The sequence below is a fragment of the Mirounga angustirostris genome, unplaced genomic scaffold (assembly GCF_029215605.1).
Source record: "Mirounga angustirostris isolate CCGP_5_RB_7025 unplaced genomic scaffold, mMirAng1.0.hap1 SCAF_8, whole genome shotgun sequence".
Taxonomy (NCBI): domain Eukaryota; kingdom Metazoa; phylum Chordata; class Mammalia; order Carnivora; family Phocidae; genus Mirounga; species Mirounga angustirostris.
In genome coordinates this window covers 114,519,464-114,538,105 of record NW_026991716.1, presented here as the reverse complement: position 1 = coordinate 114,538,105, position 18,642 = coordinate 114,519,464, and the positions used below count along the sequence as shown (strand labels likewise).

Below are 18,642 nucleotides of genomic sequence, written 5' to 3'. Positions count from 1 at the left end.
TCTCTGGACTTTGGTCCCGTCCTGTGACAGTAGGCTCCTTTAATTCTTACTTTTATCAGCCAATTTCAGTGTGCTTCTCAGAAGAATTCAGCTATCCTTGTGGTATCACAGGCCGTGGAACATTTAGTGGAGTTTCTAGGACCTGTCATGACTCCATGGCACCCTCAGGGGCTCAGGAATTTTTCCTGTCCCTGTACTGTGCAGAGCAGTTAGGTGCTCTGTGAGGCTGTCTCAGGCTATGGGCTCAGCCAACCTATGCAGCCATCTCTGCCCTGTGGTCTTCATACCCACTGAGTTCTGTCCAGGGAAAGGAGAATGAACTTCTTTGCACTTGGATCTTCTCCCCTCAAACATACTTGATAGATTCGTTTCTGTCGCTGCTGTAACAAATCAGTACTCACTTGGTGGCTCAAAATGACAGAAATTGATTCCTGCAGAGTTCTGGGGTCCAAAAGTATGAAATCCAAAATCAAAGTGTTAGCAGGGCTGTGCTTCCTCTGAAGGGTCTCGGAGAATCCATCCTAGCCTCTCCCTGCTTCTGCTGGCTGCCAGCATGCATCCTAAGTTTGCATTATGATCAACAGTGACAGTGTTAGATGATGTTTATAATATGCCATGACAGGCAATTAATTATTCCCACATCATGTTGAAGAAGTGAAGGGACATACCACATGAAAGTAATTATGTTGAAGAGGTAATTATTGTGGTAAATATTATCACTTTGCCATGATCAATTCCACTATGAGGGAATGTCCTCTAAACATCAAATCTTGGTCTTGTGCCAGATCTGAATTTTACATCTGATTCCCTTGCTGTTGGAAGAGCACTGGTGAACAGGAGGAACTGAACTTCTAGAGAGAGCATGAAGCAGAGGGTCTGAGGAGATTGAAGAAAAGAACTCCAGCAAAAGAAGATGTTGGAATGACAGTTAAGAGAACTAGAGTCTAGGGGAAGACCAAGAGCACATGGCATAGAGAATAGGAAGAAGAAAATGAGCATTGAAAGTAGCAGGGCAGGGGCACCTGGGTGGCTTAGTCCCTTAAGCAACCGACTCCTGATATCAGCTCAGGTCATGATCTTGGGGTCCTGGGATTGAACCCCACCATCAGGCTCACCACTTAGCATGGCAGGGAGGGGAGTCTGCTTCTCTCCCTCTTCCTCTGCCCCTCCCCCTGCTCTTACGTTCCCTTTCTCTCTCTCTCAAATAAATAAATACATCTAAAAAAAAAAGGAACAGGACGGTGAGCATGAAAGGTGAAAATACCAAGAAAATCCCCCCAGAAGACGGGGCAGTGGAAAAGTGACAAAGCAGAGGAGTGGGCAGAATCAGCAGTAGGAAATCGGACCTTACTTCACCAGGGCAATAAATCTGTCTGTGGCAAAAGTTTAGAGAAGCTCACTTGAAGCAATGTTTGACTGAATCTGAGGAACTCCTTATTTCAAATTTGATATCACATTCATACACCGTATTCCATGTCATTATACATGGAAAATTCCCAACATCTCACAATTTCCTTGATTTTAATTCAGTCTTATCCTGAAAGCACATTTATGTTGATGAACTGTCCTTTAGTTCTTGACCAGTTAGGTTGTTTTAATTCACTCCTAAAACCAGGATAAAATAAAGCAAGGAATTTACATCTGAATTTTTAAATCAGTATCTGGGGTAATCATTCTTAGGAAAGACGATCATGAAGTATATGGGAGAATCTAATTTCTTTCTTCTCTCCTCTGTGAAGTTCCACATACCCGCCACCTGTCAAAAGACATTCCATATTTAGAATTGCACTGGAAATGTTGGTAGCATTTATAACAATATATTTTGCTTGCCCATTGGATAAATTTCAAGAATCTTTAATTTACCTTTGAACTTCTATCCTATTCATTATCTATAATTTGACAACAATGCCATTCTATGAGACATTTATTAAATATGACTATTATACTTTTTCACGTGCTTTTTTCTGTTTGTCCTCTATACTCTAAAAATAGGGAGCATGATATCCTTTTTTAAATCTGATATAGTTAATCTGATCTATTCAGTATAGTCATTGATCACATGAATTGGTTGTTATCTATGCTATAGTCTACTCATTTTCTTACAGTTTGCCAAGCCAATCCTCCATTTATGGAAATTAACCCTCCTGTCAAAAAAAGACCACACCCCTGTCTGCCCATACAGGTCTAATGCTTGAAGACTCCTCAAAAGGCCCTTCTACTAAAAAAATAAAGTCTTTAACAATTCTTTAACCCCTCAGGCCATGAGACCACATGTCAGTGAGGAGACAATGTTTTAGAAATGCCCAATGCCAAGTACCAGCCTTGTGACAATTAGTGACAATTAGTCCTTGCTCATAGGACTACTTTTCTGGTTCTCAATAATACAATTTAAAATGTATTGCCCATATTATCTACAAAATTACATTCTTTGAGGAAAATACTATATAAAACACATTTTTTTATTGTTAGGTATTCCTAACACAGGTATTTGCATATAATTTATGTCCAATGTTTGCTTGAAAAATCTCAATGAAAACCAATGAGAAAAAAAAAGACTTCAATTGTTTTAATTGAGTGACTCCACAGATAAACCAAAAAGAAAAAAAAAGGTTTATGACCAGTACTCTATTACAATTTAGACTCATTATACAAAATACTCTAGATATGCATTCCAAAAAACTTTTATTGTATCAATAATGTAAAATATTTCAGGCAGCAAAATGTAAAATTATAACATGTTTTATATCCTTTTTAATAGAAGTTTTTGCAGTATCAGCATTGACTTTTTGACTCCACAACACTCTGGGGAAGTGAAACACATAGTATATTCAAGTGAAGAAAGTTGGTATCACTGCTAGTCATAATTGATCATTCTTTTTTTTTTTTAAAGATTTTATTTATTTATTTTAGAGAGAGAGAGAGCATGAGTAGGGGGAGGGCCCGAGGGAGTGGGAGGGAGATCTGAAGCTGACTCTGCCCTGAGTGCAGAGCCCTACCCAAGGCTCAATCTCACGACCACGAGATCATGATCTGAGCTGAAACCAAGAGTCAGATGCTTAACCAGCTGAGCCACCCAGGCGCCCCAATAATTGATCATTCTTTCACTTGCAGATTTCCATTTCACTGGGCCAACTTTTTTGTGGCAAGTTTTTCCACTTGCAATTTTCCACTTCTGGGCAATGTCTGCAGTTAATACCTGATTCCGAGGCTGAATGACTGACTGATCCCACAATATGACAGGTGAACATTCCAAGATTCTGTCCAGCTGTTAAACAGGAAAGGCTTACCTGCAGTCCCAAAAGCTCCTGGAAGGTACAGACAGTATCACAAATGAGCAGCAAACAAACAGACCCTTGAAGAGTGTCACCAATCCTAGTCTTATGCCTGTTATGGGCTGAATGGTGTCCCCCAAATTAATATGTAGAAGTCCTAACTCCTAGTACTTTAGAATGTAACCATTTATCGAGATAAGGCCTTTTAAAGGGTAATTAAGTTAAAGTGAATTTTTAAGGGTGATCGCCAACCCAATACGATTGGTGGTGTTATAAGAAGAGGAGATTAGGACACAGACACACATATACATGGCATAAACCATGTGAGGATGCAGAAAGAAGCTAGCCACCTGCAAGCCAAAGAATGGGGTCCTCAGAAGAAACCAACCAACCCTGCTGACACCTTGATTTTGGAATTTTAGCCTCCAAAATCACGAGATACTGAATAAATTTCTGTTGTTTAAGCCACCTAGTCTGTGGTACTTTGTCATGACAGCCTTTGTAAACTAGTAAAATGTTGCAAAAGACAAGGAAAAAAAGACCATTTGAAGATAAATGAAAGTTGACCATAAAAGAGAAAATGATTAGAGATATCACAATGAAAAGTGAGATTCCAAATTCCATGAAATTGGAAGAAACAAGTGCATATGGCAAGGACATGTACAGAACACTAAGACAGATTACAGTGTAAGCCACCTCATTACTTATTACTTAGTTCAGTAAATGTCTTTGCAATGATTTAATGGAAGCACCTTCTTGTGATTTGGTTTCTGGCTAATTTGAAAAAATAATATATTTCTCCAATTTTGAAATGTTTTGTTCATTTCTTACATCTGATTTTGTCATGAATTTATAATTTTTAAAATATTTTTAAATTTGTCAACTTAGTGTTTACATTTATTTTGCAAATAAACTAATGGTTGATGAACTATCCTTTAAAAATTCTCCACTTAAGGGGCGCCTGGGTGGCTCAGTTGGTTAAGCGACTGCCTTCGGCTCAGGTCATGATCCTAGAGTCCCGGGATCGAGTCCCGCATCGGGCTCCCTGCTTGGCAGGGAGTCTGCTTCTCCCTCTGACCCTCCTCCCTCTCATGCTCTCTGTCTCTCATTCTCTCTCTCTCAAATAAATAAATAAAATCTTAAAAAAAAAATTCTCCACTTAAAATAATTTTTATGGCTTTTCTAAACCAAGGATAAAATAAAGCATAAATCAAAGGGTTAATGGCTGAGTTACAATAAGCACCCCAACAACAAATCCCATAAATATAGGCAGGGGTTATGAAGCCCATATAGGCATCAATTAACGTATCAATTGTATATGGTAACCATGAAATCATAAATGCTACCACTGTGATACCCAGGGTTTTAGCAGCTTTTCTCTCTCTCTTGGCCACTCTGGATTTGTAACTGTCTGAGGATGATTCTGCTTTGCTACCAGTATTTTCAATTTTTACAGCTTGTTGTTTCACTATTAGAAAAATCTTACAGTAAAGAATTATCATAACAAGGGTAGGTATGAAGAACAACAGAAAATCTATCAAAACCCAGTCTTGATTTACAACCATCTGACAGCCACCTACACAGTTGAGAGCACTTACTAATTCCTCCATCCCATCGTCACTGACACCTGTGTAGAACACTGCACCGCTGTATACAATGGGCAGGATCCAGGAGACACTGACGCATATCCCTGACACAGATACCGTGAACTTGCTAGGAGAGACCAGAGGGTCAGTAACAGCAATGTACCTGTCGATGGAGATGAAGCACAAGTGGAAGAGAGAAGAGTAACAAAATGCCACATCAAAGCAACTGTGCAGGGTACAAAATCTGGTTCCAAAGTACCAGCAGCTCTCCACGGACCTGACCATGCTGAAGGGCATGACGGTCACCCCCACCAGGAAGTCAGCACCGGCCAGAGAAGCAATCAAGAAATTGGCAGGAGCGTGCAGCTGCTTGAAATGCAAAACTGAAGTCATCACCAGGAGGTTTCCAAACACAGCCAGCAAAGATGCAAAGCCGAACGCTGAGTACAGAATCACCCTGGATCCAAGTGAGTAGGGAGGTTTAACACAAGATCCACTCACACTCTCATAGCAAAGCTGCCCAATAGCAGGGTGGGAAAGATTGCTGCTCATGGTTCTGCAGTTTGATGCTTCCTGTCTTTCTGCCCTCCCTTGTGGTAGGAAATAAAGTTTTTCGATTCTGAGAATTAAAAAAAAAAATCAAAGCACATATTTGAGCAACTGCTTTTAAGTATTGCCTTAGAGTCTATCCTTTTTCCCATTTTAATCATAAAAATAAGTTAAGAGAATTTCAAGAAGTTAGAAATGTATCCTTTCTGACTTTAATGCATACAATTATTTGTGTAATTATGTCTAAACCTCACAGATAGTTAATTCCAAGCTAATCTATTATGAATTTTCATCAAGCCAGAATTCACATTATCTGAATAATCGAAGAAATGTAATTTAAATACCTGGTTCTTTACACCCCTGAAGTTCTTCCTTGCAAAGAATAGTCACAAATAATATAATTACATATTAGAAAAGTCACCTTTTAATAGACTTCCACCTTCACATTGTCTGAGAAGTTAACACTTAGAATGTTTTAGGAAGCTAGCCAATTAACTTCACCCATTATGAATTCCTCACAAGGAATCCCTACAGTGTAAGGTGTGAATCCGGAAAGGAAACTTTTGATAATTATAATTAGTAAGTTTTTCTACAAAATGCATTATTGCTCAGTGCTCTATTACTTTGCAGAAAGACTTGTGATTTTTCTAACCAAGAGATTTCTTTAAGTTCAACTATCCTGAAATAGCCTCATCCCGTATTTGGCAATAATATTATCTATTTCCAAGACTGGCTGTATAATCTGCAGAGCCCAGGGCAAAATAAAAATATGGAGATCTTTTTTCAAAAATATGTTAAAAAGTGCTCTTGAGTATAAAGCTTTTTCCTTTTTTCTTCAGTCTCTCCTGACCTGCCATGGTGTTTGATTGACTGGTTGATTGATTTAATAATGCTTAATGGTGCTTAAGAAGCAAATGATGCTTAACCGACTGAGACACCCAAGCGTCCCTGATTTTTATTTATAATGTCCCACTTCCTTGGGCATGGAATTGTTTGTAGGGCAAGTGCAGACCGTCACAGTTCCCTGGAGAACCTGCCCTAGAACTCAGTATGCCTGGCCCACCTACTGCCAGTTTTCCCCTCCCTGCAACTGTCGAAACAATATGAATGCTCAGGTTGGGGGTCTAGGAAGAAGCTGAGCAAGGCATCTGTCCTTCTCCTGGGACTGTCACCTCAACCAAAGGCAGATAGCCGACTCCCTAGGGATTGCAACCTCCACATTAGGACCCACTCAATGTGTGGATTGAGAGTGCATAAGAGGGTTGGCCCTGCTAAGTGGCCCTTCGAATGTGCTATGGCCCTACAAGCCTGGATGGGGTAACAACTGCAAGACTTACCCTGAGACCACAGAGGGCTACCTTGCCTCAACCCTCCCTTCCCTGTATCCAGTCCTCCAACACGGCAGTCTTAGTAGGTCAGAGTGAGGAGGGGGAGGTTGGACCAAGCTGAAGGTGCCAGGGAAGGAGGACTCGGTGGGGGTGGAGGGGGGGGGGTGAGGTGGCCGAGGACTAATCTAAGGGAGAAGGGGAAGTGGTGTAACGCAGGACAATCACATGTCATACAACTCTAGGTTCCAAATTCCCTGTGCAGACTCTGTTGTCCCTGAGGACTTCACGTATAAAACACAAATTCAAAGGTAAAATTTTTCAGAATTTCAAGACCACAGCAACTGGCATCAAGCCCCAAGAGCAGGGTTCTGTGCCACTGGGCAGGTCACAAGCCCACAGGAGGGCCCAGCCTGTTTCATTTCAGAGATTAAATTATCTCTTTGCAACAGCAATTAAATGATGAAACAAAGAAAACCCATTGAAAGCAAGTGCAAAACTGCCAGATGGGAAGGTGTAGAAGCTAAGGGCCGTGGAGTTCTGATAGTAGCAGCCCGTCCTGACACAGACATTGCCCTTGCAGTATTAACAGGAATTTAAGGAGTTCAAGAGGGAAATTAAAGATACTGAAAGCTACGTTAAAAAGATTTCAGGTCTGAGAAAAATAGCTACCTTTGATCCTATACAGGAAATAGGAAGTTCTGAAGACATTTTTTGTCCACAATGATATATTTAAAACTTGAAGACAGAAACATGATTGATCTGTCACTTAGGATACGGATATTAAAGATATACTGGAAAAAGAGTAGAACAGGTATTAAAGGTGTGACAGGCAAATAATTATTCAGGCAATCATCTCCCAAATTCTTCTTGATAATGCTATCTTACCTTCTCTTTAAATTCTCAAAGCTGACTTGATTCCACCCTACCCTTCTTCAGTAGCTTTACCTCCCTGTTTTTGGAAAATATGAAATACACAATTTAAAGACTGAAAGAATGTAGGGGTTTAGGGCTGTATGATGAAGGCAGGAATCATGGGTGATTCCCATATTTGTAACTTGCTGACAGGATAGATAGAGTATATCCAAGAAAGACTACATTTGGTAAGGAAAGACGATGGGTTAGGTTTGGATTGGTCAGAGGGACATAAAACTGGAGTTGTTCAGTGGGTGACTTAGCCTCTAAGTTTTCGGCTCAGGAAAGCAAGTGTGCCAGAGATAATCGTTGGGGATTCCTCAGCCCACTAGTGTTTTTGAGGCCACAGGAGTAAATGTGACTGCCCGGTGCATGTCTGCTATAATGCCTACCATGTATCAGATACTCAGGAAGTAATTGTTGACTGGATTAGAGTGTGTACAGTGAAAATGGAAGGAACTGAAGGTGCACCAACTTTAAGGTTATGCCTGCAAAAGAAAGAGTAGCCAGAAATAACAGATGGAAAAATGGGAAAAAGTGGACCCACTGACCCTATGGGATGAGAAAGGCTTATGAAGAAGGAAGTATCAAGAGTGTCAAATGTTGACAATGGGTCAAGTTTAATAAAAGATGAAAATCATTTGTTGGCATTAACATCATGGACAAGCATGACTCCACCTCTTCTGGTGGAATGGTGAAGACAGAGTCCAAACTGCAGTGGATTGAGAATGAGTGGGAATGGGTAAGGAAGGCAAGTGGGACCATGAGCAGTGACTGACATTTTAATAAGCCAACTGTAAAGAGGAAGAGAGAGACGTGTAGTAATAGAGAGCAGGGGACATGGACTCGGAGAACGTCCATATTTCTATTCTCGTTTTGTTTTGATTTTATTTATTTTATTCTGAAGTACTTTATAAAGAAATGCTAATGAGAATATGAGACCAAAGGCTGAGCTCTGTTTGGAAAAGTTTTGCTGTCAAGCAGGAAAGCAAGAAAGCACAGATCTAGGCTGTGGGAGAGTCAGCTCAAGGTAGTAGAAATAAGGAATATTTCTTATAGCCAGGGGGCCATGAGCTGCTTTATATCCGGAAAGCAGTCTCCAAGTGTTACTGATAGATGACGATATCTGTGTTCATTCACTAGGTAACCACTGGGCTGACTGGGGGTGTCCACAGACATGCATGGGGTGCCTGCCTCAGGATTATGCCATTCTAGTGGTTTCCTATTGCTGCTGTAACAAATTACCACAAGTTAGTGGCGTAAAGCAATACGTATATATTATCTTAGAGTTCTAGAGGTTAGAAATTTGAAATAGTTCTCATGGACTACAATCAAGGTGTTATTGGTGCTGTTTTCCTTCTGGAGGCTCTACAGGAGAATCTGCTTCCTGCCTTTTCCCACTTCCAGAGACCACCTGCATTCCTCGCTTGTAGTCTCTTCCTCCATCCATATAACCAATGAACAGCACAGGATCTTAAAATCTCTCTCTGACTCTGACATTGACTCTCTCCCTTTCCTCCTTCACTTTTAATGACCCCTGTGATTACATTGGGCCCCCTGGATAATCCAGGATAATCTCTTCATCTCAAAATCCTTAATTTAACCACATCTGCAAAGTCCCTTTTTGCCATGGAAGGTAATGTGGTTACAGGTCTGGTGATTAGCACCTGGACATCATGGGAGGCGAAGAGAGGGGTCACTATTCTGCCCACCACAGGCATCAAACTACTTCTTCTGCTGAGGTCAAGTGTGAGCCCTGGATGATGGTGCCCATTCCTCCCGCCACCTCTGTAAGGTGACTCTCTCTAGGTTGCACACCCACTTGAATCTGTAAACTTGAAGGAAGAGCAGTCATTGTCCAGAAAGAAGCTGGAAAACAACGCCTCTAAATTCTTACCTCTTAAGGCCAAAACCTTGCTCAAGTGAAAAAAAGAAAGATCAGAAAATAGAGGAGTCAGATAAAACAGGTTTTTTTCTCTTCTGCATTTCCTTCCCCAATGAGATAAAGATTTCATGAGAATGTTCAGCCAAAAAGGCTGAATTAGTTCCTTCATCAACTCTTGTGCTGCAAGTACATGGAGAGGGCAGGCATATAAAAATGGCGGGTTGGGGTGCGGGAAGTTGTAGGAATGTTCATAAATGAAATCATCTCTGCACTCAAGAAACAGGAAGACCAAATGTGAGCAGGGCTGACAAGGAGAACCTGGTGGTTTCCATGTCCGGAAGCAGCTGTGGAATCCAGGATTTTGACTCCTGTGAAAGGGTCTAGAAATGCTCCACGACACACAGAAGATAGTGCACAGATCACCACTCGAAGTCCGGAGCTGGCACGAGCCTTCTCACTTCACGGCACACGAGCAAGGAAGTTGAAACAAGTGACTTTGCCCCAATTCCACCTAGAACTTTGGTTTTTAGAAAGCTGCTAGCCTAGGGAGAAATAAGAACACAAACACAGATTCAGAACCAGGAACTGAGCTGAGCTGCCCAGTGACTGACTGCCTGGATCAGTCACATTTCCAATATGACAGAAGAGCAGGAACCCAAAGCACAAGACCATGATTGTGTTTGGCGATCTTTAGGGCTGGATGGAGACAACTTCAACATTACCAAGCACTTAAAGTGTGTTTGGGTTAGGAGAGAATAAAAGAGAAATAAATATGAAGCTAAACAAACCCGCCTGTCTGAAATAAGAAAGCACAACAAAAATCCAAAGCCTGTGACAAAATATGACTCTAAAATACAGCCAATAAAATCAACAACTGAAACATGAAATATTCCTGATGAAGTTAATTTTATAGAACTGTTTGAGAAAGACAAGTACAACTTTTGGTGATGTTTCTATTCAAATCTTTTGCTCAAATGCACATGTCTTGACAGATGGTGATTGGGAGCTCTTGGAAGGAAGCTTGGAATCGGTTTCTAACAAATACCTGCAGGGGATTCAGGTGCTAATAACAGCAGATGACACTCTGGGAAACGTCACTTTCCTTCTCTTGTGTCTCCTATTAGAATATTCAATTCTATGCAAAATGTATAGTAGGCTATAAATAAACATTTAGGGAGTTAGGATCTGGTAGACGATCTGCTTTATTTGCCTTATCTCTTATTGTGTACTATCTTCTTTCTAAATCACTTCCTGGGGCTCCTGGGTGGCTCAGTCGTTGGGCGTCTTCCTTCGGCTCAGGTCATGATCCCAGGGTCCTGGGATCGAGCCCCGCATCGGGCTCTCTGTTCAGCGGGGAGCCTGCTTCTCCCTCTCCCATTCTGCCTGCTTGTGTTCCCTCTCTCACTGTCTCTCTCTGTCAAATAAATAAATAAAATCTTTAAAAATATAAATAAATAAATCACTTCCTAATTCCAGTTCCTGCGACAAATTATGGCCAGAAATTGGTCAATACATAAGTGACAGTTGCCCTGTGAAAAGTTCAATCAGCACTGCTGATTGTTGAGATATGCATAAACTCTCCTGCCGGCCTCCTCAAACGATGAAGAGAGCAAGCCTTTGAGTCACTGTGGAATGTGTGGACACTGCCGTAACCAGAGCCTGTTTCCTTCTGGGAATTTATTCACACCTAAGTTGGAGTCTATGCTCCTTAATCTTTTTCACTTCATTATACATGATAACGCATTGCTACAGACTGAATATGTGTGTCCCCTCAAAATTCATGGATTGAAACCTCATCTCCAATGTGATGCTATTTAGAGGTGGGGCCTTTAGGAGGTGATTATGTTGTGAGGGTGGAGCCCTCATGAATAAGATTGGTGCCCTTATAGAAGAGGTCCCAGAGAGATCCTTTGTCCTTGACTCCATGTGAACACACAGCAAAAAGAGTCGCTTATGAACCCGGAAGTGGGTCCTCACCAGACTTGACTCTGCAGGCACGTTGATCTTGGACTTCCCAACCTCCAGAACAGTGAGCAATAAATTCCTGTGGTTTATAAGACACCCAGCTACTGGTCATTTTAATAGCAGCCTGAGCTGACCAAGACACATACGTACTTCACAAGAGGGTAAACTGAGGTGATTTAGGATGTCAGTATAGCTCTTCAATGAAAGGTAATTATTATAACTGAACAAGATGGCCTTAATGTTCCTCTCAGCTTCAATAAATTCTAGGCATGCTTCTTCCTGACTCTAAGCCTCTGCCCTCCCTTTTCTTAGAGGATTTGCTTCAGAAAACTTGCAATTTTAAGTTCTTTCTCTGCCTCTTTGAGATATAAATCTTTTTAAAGTCTTCTTGCTGGCTTTATAACCCAGGACTGACTTTTCCAAGTAGCTGAGAGCCATCCCTTTGAAATGCAATCATCAAGGGAAATAGCACACCTATCTCTCAGGTTCTGTGGAAGGGTAGGTACCATATTCGAAGGTATGAAACTACTGCCTGTCATGAAAATATGGGAAAGTTTACTTCTCTTCTTCCTTGGAGTGGTGGCCTACCAGAGCAGGTTCTCATGATGATGGCAGGGCTTCCAGAGAGCAAGCAAAAACAAGAAGGCCTTCTTAAGGCCCACGCTTAGAACTGGCATACTGTCACTTCTGCTCTCACTTTGCCTCCTGAGAAGAGAACTTCAAAGTTACACAGCAAGGGGCATGAGGGAGGGGTTTCAAACCTTCCATCGACCATGCAAAATATTAAGGAGTAAGCCTTTCTCGGTGAGTCGTGGAAGCATAACCAGTGCTGGATGCTGCTCATTGTACTTGCTACCTATAGAAAGGGCAGCATCCTGTCAGACCGCTGGGACAACCATCAGCAGAGAATGAGTGAAGCTGCTTGTGTCGTGAGTCTACTGGCCACCGTGCGGCCATCTGACTGCCCTGAACACTGAATGGATCAGTATCTCCAGGCATGCTTATGACCCATTTGAGCTTGCTGTCATGGGAAACTGGCTGGGAAGCTCTGCTCTATATAGCAGTCTGATGGCCCGTCAGATACGAAACAACATTTATAGTAAGTCTTACTTTGGTTTCCAACAAAAATATGTTGTCTATCTTGATATGATTTATTATCACTTTCAAAACAATATCCTTATTATTTACTGTGTCTTCATGCAAACCCAGAGAGACATTGCTCAGATTCCCCTTAAAAGAATCTGGACCATCTGAGCATCTTACAAAAGATGACGTTGATTCATTACCTTGGTGGTATTTACACTGGCAGGAGGAGCAAGGAGTACCTAGCACTCTATATACCTAGTACCTAACCTTGGTAAGATACATGTTTCCTAGAAGTTTGGAGATGAGCCCTATGAAGAGTCAGGGACCCTCTACTTCATTAAAGCAGTCAGCACTGTCTCATCCCAAGTACAAGACAACTGACTATATCTTGTATCTTCTATGGCAAAAAGGGACGCACAATACCTGGTAGACCTCTTCGGGATCCAAAAACAATGTATTCCACACTTAGGAGTACTGCTCTTGTCCATACACTGAATAACAAAGAAGTCTGCTAGCTTTGTACGGGGCTTGGAGTACAGCTCTGGGCTGCAGTGTAATTGCCATGCAATTTAGCGACCTGGTGGTGCTAGAGGTGTTAATAATGGAAAAAAAAATGCAGTTTAGATTTTATGGAAGGCTTCCGTGGGAGAAATATAACGCAGTCCTCTGGACTTCTGAAGCAAGACCATGCTATTTACAGTGGAGGATAAAACACTTTTTGAAAGGTGGCTCTCTGAGCCCAAATAGTGATTGAACACTTGACGATGTGATATCAAGGGATCATGTGTCTCTAACTGCCAATGATTATGTAGGTCCTCTTGGTTGGATCCTCAGTCATAAAGTTGGGTGAGTCCAGCAAATTCTTTGTGAAATGGAAGTGATACACCTGGAACTAAGCCTGAGCAAGGCCAGGCAACATGAGCCCAGAGCCCACATTACCCACCACAGTTGCACCAGGACCCCTCCATCACACATTTCAGCAAACTGAAGAGGAGCAAAGGATCTAGCTTGGTTTACAGATAAGCTGTCTCAGTATGTGGGTGCAAACCAAAAATGGACAGCAGTTGCATTACAGACTTGCATTGGCCTTGAATGCGAGTGGAGAGGGACAATCTTCTCAATAGGAACCCTTTTGAGGGACACCAGAAAGTTATTCTACCTGAATAAATCCCTTCTTGAACTTCACTCTTAGCATTTTATTCTTTTTCTAAAGTACTTCTCCCTGAATGTCTCCTAAGGTATCTCTTGGGCCTTCATTCAATACCCACTCAAAAGGGAAACTCTGAGAATAGTATATTTTATTGTGACTGCTGCAATATGAACAATTTTTATTAATTTAGCCAATGGTTATTGCTTAGCAGCTCATATTACTGGTAGGAAAGGACACAGCACAAATAAGTTGATAGTAGCCAGCGATGCAAGGGAGCTCCTAGGCGAGGCTAGAAAGTAGAGACTGGGTAGGTTGGTGACTCAAGTGGATTTTGACCGCTTCATAAATGTAACTAGGATGAGTCATAACAGGGACCTTATCCATTCTCACCTTTGAAATGGTCTACACTGCTTAGCTTAGTACTGACCTTAGAAGCCGATGAAATTTGATCTTTGTCATGAGACACAGTTGAGGGCTTATCTTTACATCTGGTGTGTGTGTGTGTGTGTGTGTGTTTGAACAGAATAAAATATGTCAGCTTCTGTGTAATGCCTGGGAAGATAGGTTATGCCTTTTTATTTCTGAAAAATATTGGTGGTTTTCTGGCTGGTTCCCAATGGTAGTAAAGCATTCTTTATTCTTGTGAACAGACTTAGAATTATTCTCCATGAAGGATTTACTTTTGACCTTATGTCATTTTCTGAACCAGTTAAGAACTCTTTCAGCTCTTGCTGAACTCTGATTTCTAATCATAAAATGATATATTGATTGGGTTTTATCAGTTAAAGGCAGGACTGTGAATAATCCATCAATAACAAATTGCAGTGATAGAGCAGACCGTCATTACAAGCTAGGTCCTCTCAGAGAGCTACCAATATAACTGGGTATTGCTCGAACAGCATTTCTTCATTTATGACTGATGTCGTAATTGATGCTTACCTGAACTACAGCACTTGTTCAATGACTTTCTGTGTCTGAACTCTCCATTTTAACTTTTTTTTTTAAATTATACAAAACCCTATACAATGTAGCGGGTATACGTTTAGGATCTACTAAATTAAGAAAAATACATGTGGAAAAAAGCTATTAGGAATTCAGTGATGCTTTTACATGTATTTACAAATAACATGCATTTTAATAAGAGTACATATATGTGAGAGACAGCATATCTATGTAATCTACAACCTGGGACATAGGTGCTTCAATTAATTCCTTGCAACAGCCTCCCATTGGCTGAAGCAGACAACTTGGGAACCAAAGCTTACCAGGATTAAGAGACGAAGTTACGCAACATGTTTCAAGGCCAAGTTTTACTTTGCAGACAGTCTTGCAGAATGAAGCCTGTTTCCATCGCCAGTGTGTCTTGTTCCAAATGTATCCATGGTCCTGCTACAGTTTATTGTGCAGCCAGCCAAAAAGTTAGAGTTTACTTGCATAAATAATTGAGAGGTAGATGAGGGGAGCAATGCTATAGTAATAGTCTAGTTAGTTTAGGGGGAAATAAGCTAGTTTTTTTTTTTTATCAAAAGACTTCCTTTATAAGGGCTACAAGGAGAGTAGAAAAATAAACAAGAAAGAGTAAATCTGAAGTGTGTTCTCCACTTACCAATATGGACAAGAGCCTCAAAACATCACTGGACAGTATTTCTGCAATTTTATCTAAAGATTACACTCTACATAGCACAAGGGAACAGAAGTCTAGTATATATTCTTAAGTCTTCCCAAATGATTTTCCTTATTATTTATGAGCATCAATGTAATTTTACACTTGCAATTGAGAGGACACATGTTTCTATGAAGACAACATTCCCAGCTCACCATCAAAAGGACACAAGCTTTGTACTCTTCTTAAGGAGTGGGGGGGGGGGGGCTTAACTGTGAGCCTTTGAAAGGGCGTCAATAGACCTGTTCCTTGGCATTATCATCTCAAACACAAACAGGTATTCTGCAACAAAGACCTTCATATTCCTTTCATCCTCTTTTACCTTTAACTTCCCCCTCACCCCCCACGAAATTCTCTGAGCTCCATCTGAAAAATATTAAGGCACAAACGTGAAACAGCTTAATTTTGTATAAAGCATTTCCAAACTGGTTTATTTATAAAATATGTAACATGTAATGTTTATGTACCTCTATTTACTTAGTATCTCTTCTTTTCATTTCATAAAACATATTTGTACAGAATGGTCTGTGAAAATCAGCTACCTAAGCAAAGACTTAAGGCTGTGAATCAAAGATTGAGAAAGCAAATCACCTTATTAGTTTCTCTCAAATTTTTACTTTATCTTAAAATAGTGAAGATATATTTTTAGTTAAAATGAATTAAAACTCACGTGGCTAAGACATAATATCAACTGGAAAAAAACGAAGCTATTCCTAAGGGGTATAATGCCAGTTTGAGGTATTTGTTCTTTCAAAATAATCCTTGGTTATATTTGGGTCACTCAGCTTTATATTTCCAACGTCAAATACAGTGTTTGGTACAAAGAAAGAAGTCAAAAGTAACAAAATGTTAATTTGAAGTAGCTTTTTTATAAAATTATTTTACTTCAAATTACTAAAAAAGAAGCACAGAAACCGTCTTTTTGTTCACATGCTTATTTTGACTGTAATAAATTATGTTCTTCAAAAGCAAGATGTACTGTGTAAGCGCATCACCATTACACATGTTCTTGGTGAACAGAGCTTCTGTAAAATGGAGAGGATGCATTGACAGGGTTTAGAAAATGCAGGCGTTCCAGAGTTTTTTGCACAATCTTCAATTACTAGGAAGTTTCACATTTCGATTCTCTGTAAAGAATTTTAATCTTGTATTTACTTCTCAAACAAAATGTATTTTTAAAAAAGATTTTTGTCCCCAAAGAATCTAACTTACAAGTTAGGCAGAAACTCTTTTCTCCCCCTCTCTGTATTTTGGACAACTGAACATTGGTAAGGAACGTGGGAGAAACTACAAAGTTTCCAGTTGTTTGAAGAAACAAGTAGGAAATTCAGAGAAGTTATTAGAAATTGCCATAGAAATCAGAAAACCACAGAAGCATACTAAGAATAGTAACTAGGAAGCAATCAGCAACTTTTGTTTTGTCTACACTAAATTCTAAAAAATGCTGAAATACATAAAGACAACAAATGCTTTAGAACAACCACTGAATATGATATCCTCCTACTTGCAGATGATTACACTTTCTTCTCTAGATCCAAGTGTTTCATTTTGCATTTGACCTTAATTCTGTTAGTTTTGAAATCCCCGCAGTCACCTTGTCAATCTATATCTGCTTCCTCTGAAAACAAATTAATTGTTGATGAATCCCTCCTTAAGACTTTACCACTTAAGGTAAGTTTTATTGCCTTCCGAAACCATGGGTAAAAGAAAGCATATATCAAGGGATTCATAGCTGAATTATAATAAACACACCACACTAAAATCTCGTAAACATAAGGAGGAGTTATAAAATTCATGTAAGCATCAATCGCAGCATCAATAATGTATGGCAGCCAGGAGACAAGGAATGCCGCCATAGCGATACCCAGTGTTCTCGCAGCTTTTCTCTCTCTCTTTGCTACGCGTTCCCGGTAACTCTCTGAAGAGGACCGAGCTTGGCTGGCTGAACTTTCTATCTCCCTAGCCTGATGTCTGGCTACCAAAAAGATCTTACCGTATATAAACACCATGGCGACAGTGGGTATAAAGAATAGAAGGAAACAAAGTAGAACCCAATTTTGATTCAGTGGCGCCAGACAGCCTCCTACACAGGTGAGAGCAACTACTAAGTCCTCGATTCCTTCCTCATTGGCCCCAGTGTAAAAGATGCAAAAACTATACGTGACAGAAAAGAACCAAGAGAGGGGCGCCTGGGTGGCTCAGTCGGTTAAGCGTCTGCCTTCGGCTCAGGTCATGATCCCAGAGTCTTGGGATCGAGCCCCGCATCGGGCTCCCTGCCCCGCGGGAAGCCTGCTTCCCCCTCTCCCACTCCCCCTGCTTGTGTTCCCTCTCTCGCTCTCTCTCTCTCTCTCTCTCTCTGTTAAATCAATCAATCAATAAATAAAAATCTCAAAAAAAAGAAAAGAAAAGAACCAAGAGAGAACAATGCAGATGCCTGACATCGAGACAGTAAACTTGGTGGGATAGGTCAGAGGACCAGTAACAGCAATGTATCCATCAACAGAGATACAGCACAAATGAAATAAAGAAGCAAAACAGAAGGAAGTATCGAAACATGTATGAAATTTACAGTAACTCTGTCCGAAGTACCAGCCGCTCGCCACAGACCTCACTGCGCGGAAGGGCATGACGGCCACTCCCACCAAGAAGTCCGTGCAGGCCAGGGACGCGATCAGAAAGTTGGTAGGTGTGTGCCGCTGCTGGAAATGAAGGATTGAAATCACCACCAAGAGGTTACCGAATACAGTCAGCACCGCTCCAAAGCCAAACACTGCATAGAGAATCATGCGGGGGCCTGGCGAGTAGGGAGTCTTGACACAGGATCCATTCACGTTCTCAAAGCAGAGCTCCACGGCTGCAGGAGGGGAGAGACTGCTCACCATTGCCCTCTTGTTGGAGTTATTGTAAAATTGTCAAATTCCCGATGTCAGCAATTTAAAACAAGAAGATGTGAATTTCAAAAGCCTCTGGGAGGGGAAAAAAAGAAACCCCTCCAGTTAAAATGAAAACTAGTAACTTTCCCACCAATTTTTTTTTTTTTTTTTTTGCATGTTAACTATAACCTCTTGATCTTTCTAAAAAGTATCCCCCAGGGCGCCTGGGTGGCTCAGTCGGTTAAGCGACTGCCTTCGGCTCAGGTCATGATCCTGGAGTCCCGGGATCGAGTCCCGCATCGGGCTCCCTGCTGGGCGGGGAGTTTGCTTCTCCCTCTGACCCTCCTCCCTCTCATGCTCTCTCTATCTCATT

At 41.0% G+C, this 18,642-nt stretch overlaps 2 protein-coding genes across 4 annotated transcripts; both read right to left on the bottom strand.

Annotated features, from left to right (window-relative positions):
- Nucleotides 1–4,169: 4,169 nt before the first annotated feature.
- Nucleotides 4,170–5,410, bottom strand: TAAR8 (trace amine associated receptor 8). Of its 3 annotated transcripts, XM_045866096.1 has the most exons (3): nt 4,432–5,410; nt 4,315–4,320; nt 4,170–4,216 (listed from the first exon to the last, which is right to left on the bottom strand). In XM_045866096.1, exons 1-3 carry the CDS (start codon nt 5,408–5,410, stop codon nt 4,170–4,172), a joined length of 1,032 nt encoding a protein of 343 aa, XP_045722052.1. The 3 variants fall into 3 exon arrangements, with proteins under 3 accessions (XP_045722052.1, XP_045722053.1, XP_045722054.1); XM_045866097.1 differs by lacking the exon at nt 4,315–4,320 and having other exon boundaries at nt 4,170–4,208; nt 4,418–5,410; XM_045866098.2 differs by lacking the exon at nt 4,315–4,320 and having other exon boundaries at nt 4,170–4,227; nt 4,437–5,410.
- An 11,584-nt stretch (nt 5,411–16,994) lies between these two features.
- Nucleotides 16,995–18,278, bottom strand: TAAR9 (trace amine associated receptor 9). Its single transcript, XM_045866099.2, has 2 exons — nt 17,820–18,278; nt 16,995–17,585 (listed from the first exon to the last, which is right to left on the bottom strand). The coding sequence occupies exons 1-2, from the start codon at nt 18,276–18,278 to the stop codon at nt 16,995–16,997; spliced, it is 1,050 nt and encodes a 349-aa protein (XP_045722055.1).
- Nucleotides 18,279–18,642: the final 364 nt, after the last annotated feature.

Excerpts from the sequence above, each read along its gene's own strand:
- TAAR8 (XM_045866097.1), bottom strand. The coding sequence starts at position 5,410 with ATGAGCAGCAATCTTTCCCACCCTGCTATTGGGCAGCTTTGCTATGAG. Across the intron at positions 4,209-4,417 it reads TTTTAAGTGGAGAATTTTTT|AAGGATAGTTCATCAACCAT; the intron begins TTTTAAGATTTT and ends GGAGAATTTTTA.
- TAAR9 (XM_045866099.2), bottom strand. The coding sequence starts at position 18,278 with ATGGTGAGCAGTCTCTCCCCTCCTGCAGCCGTGGAGCTCTGCTTTGAG. Across the intron at positions 17,586-17,819 it reads CGATGTCAGGCATCTGCATT|GCGCCCCTCTCTTGGTTCTT; the intron begins GTTCTCTCTTGG and ends TGAGCCACCCAG.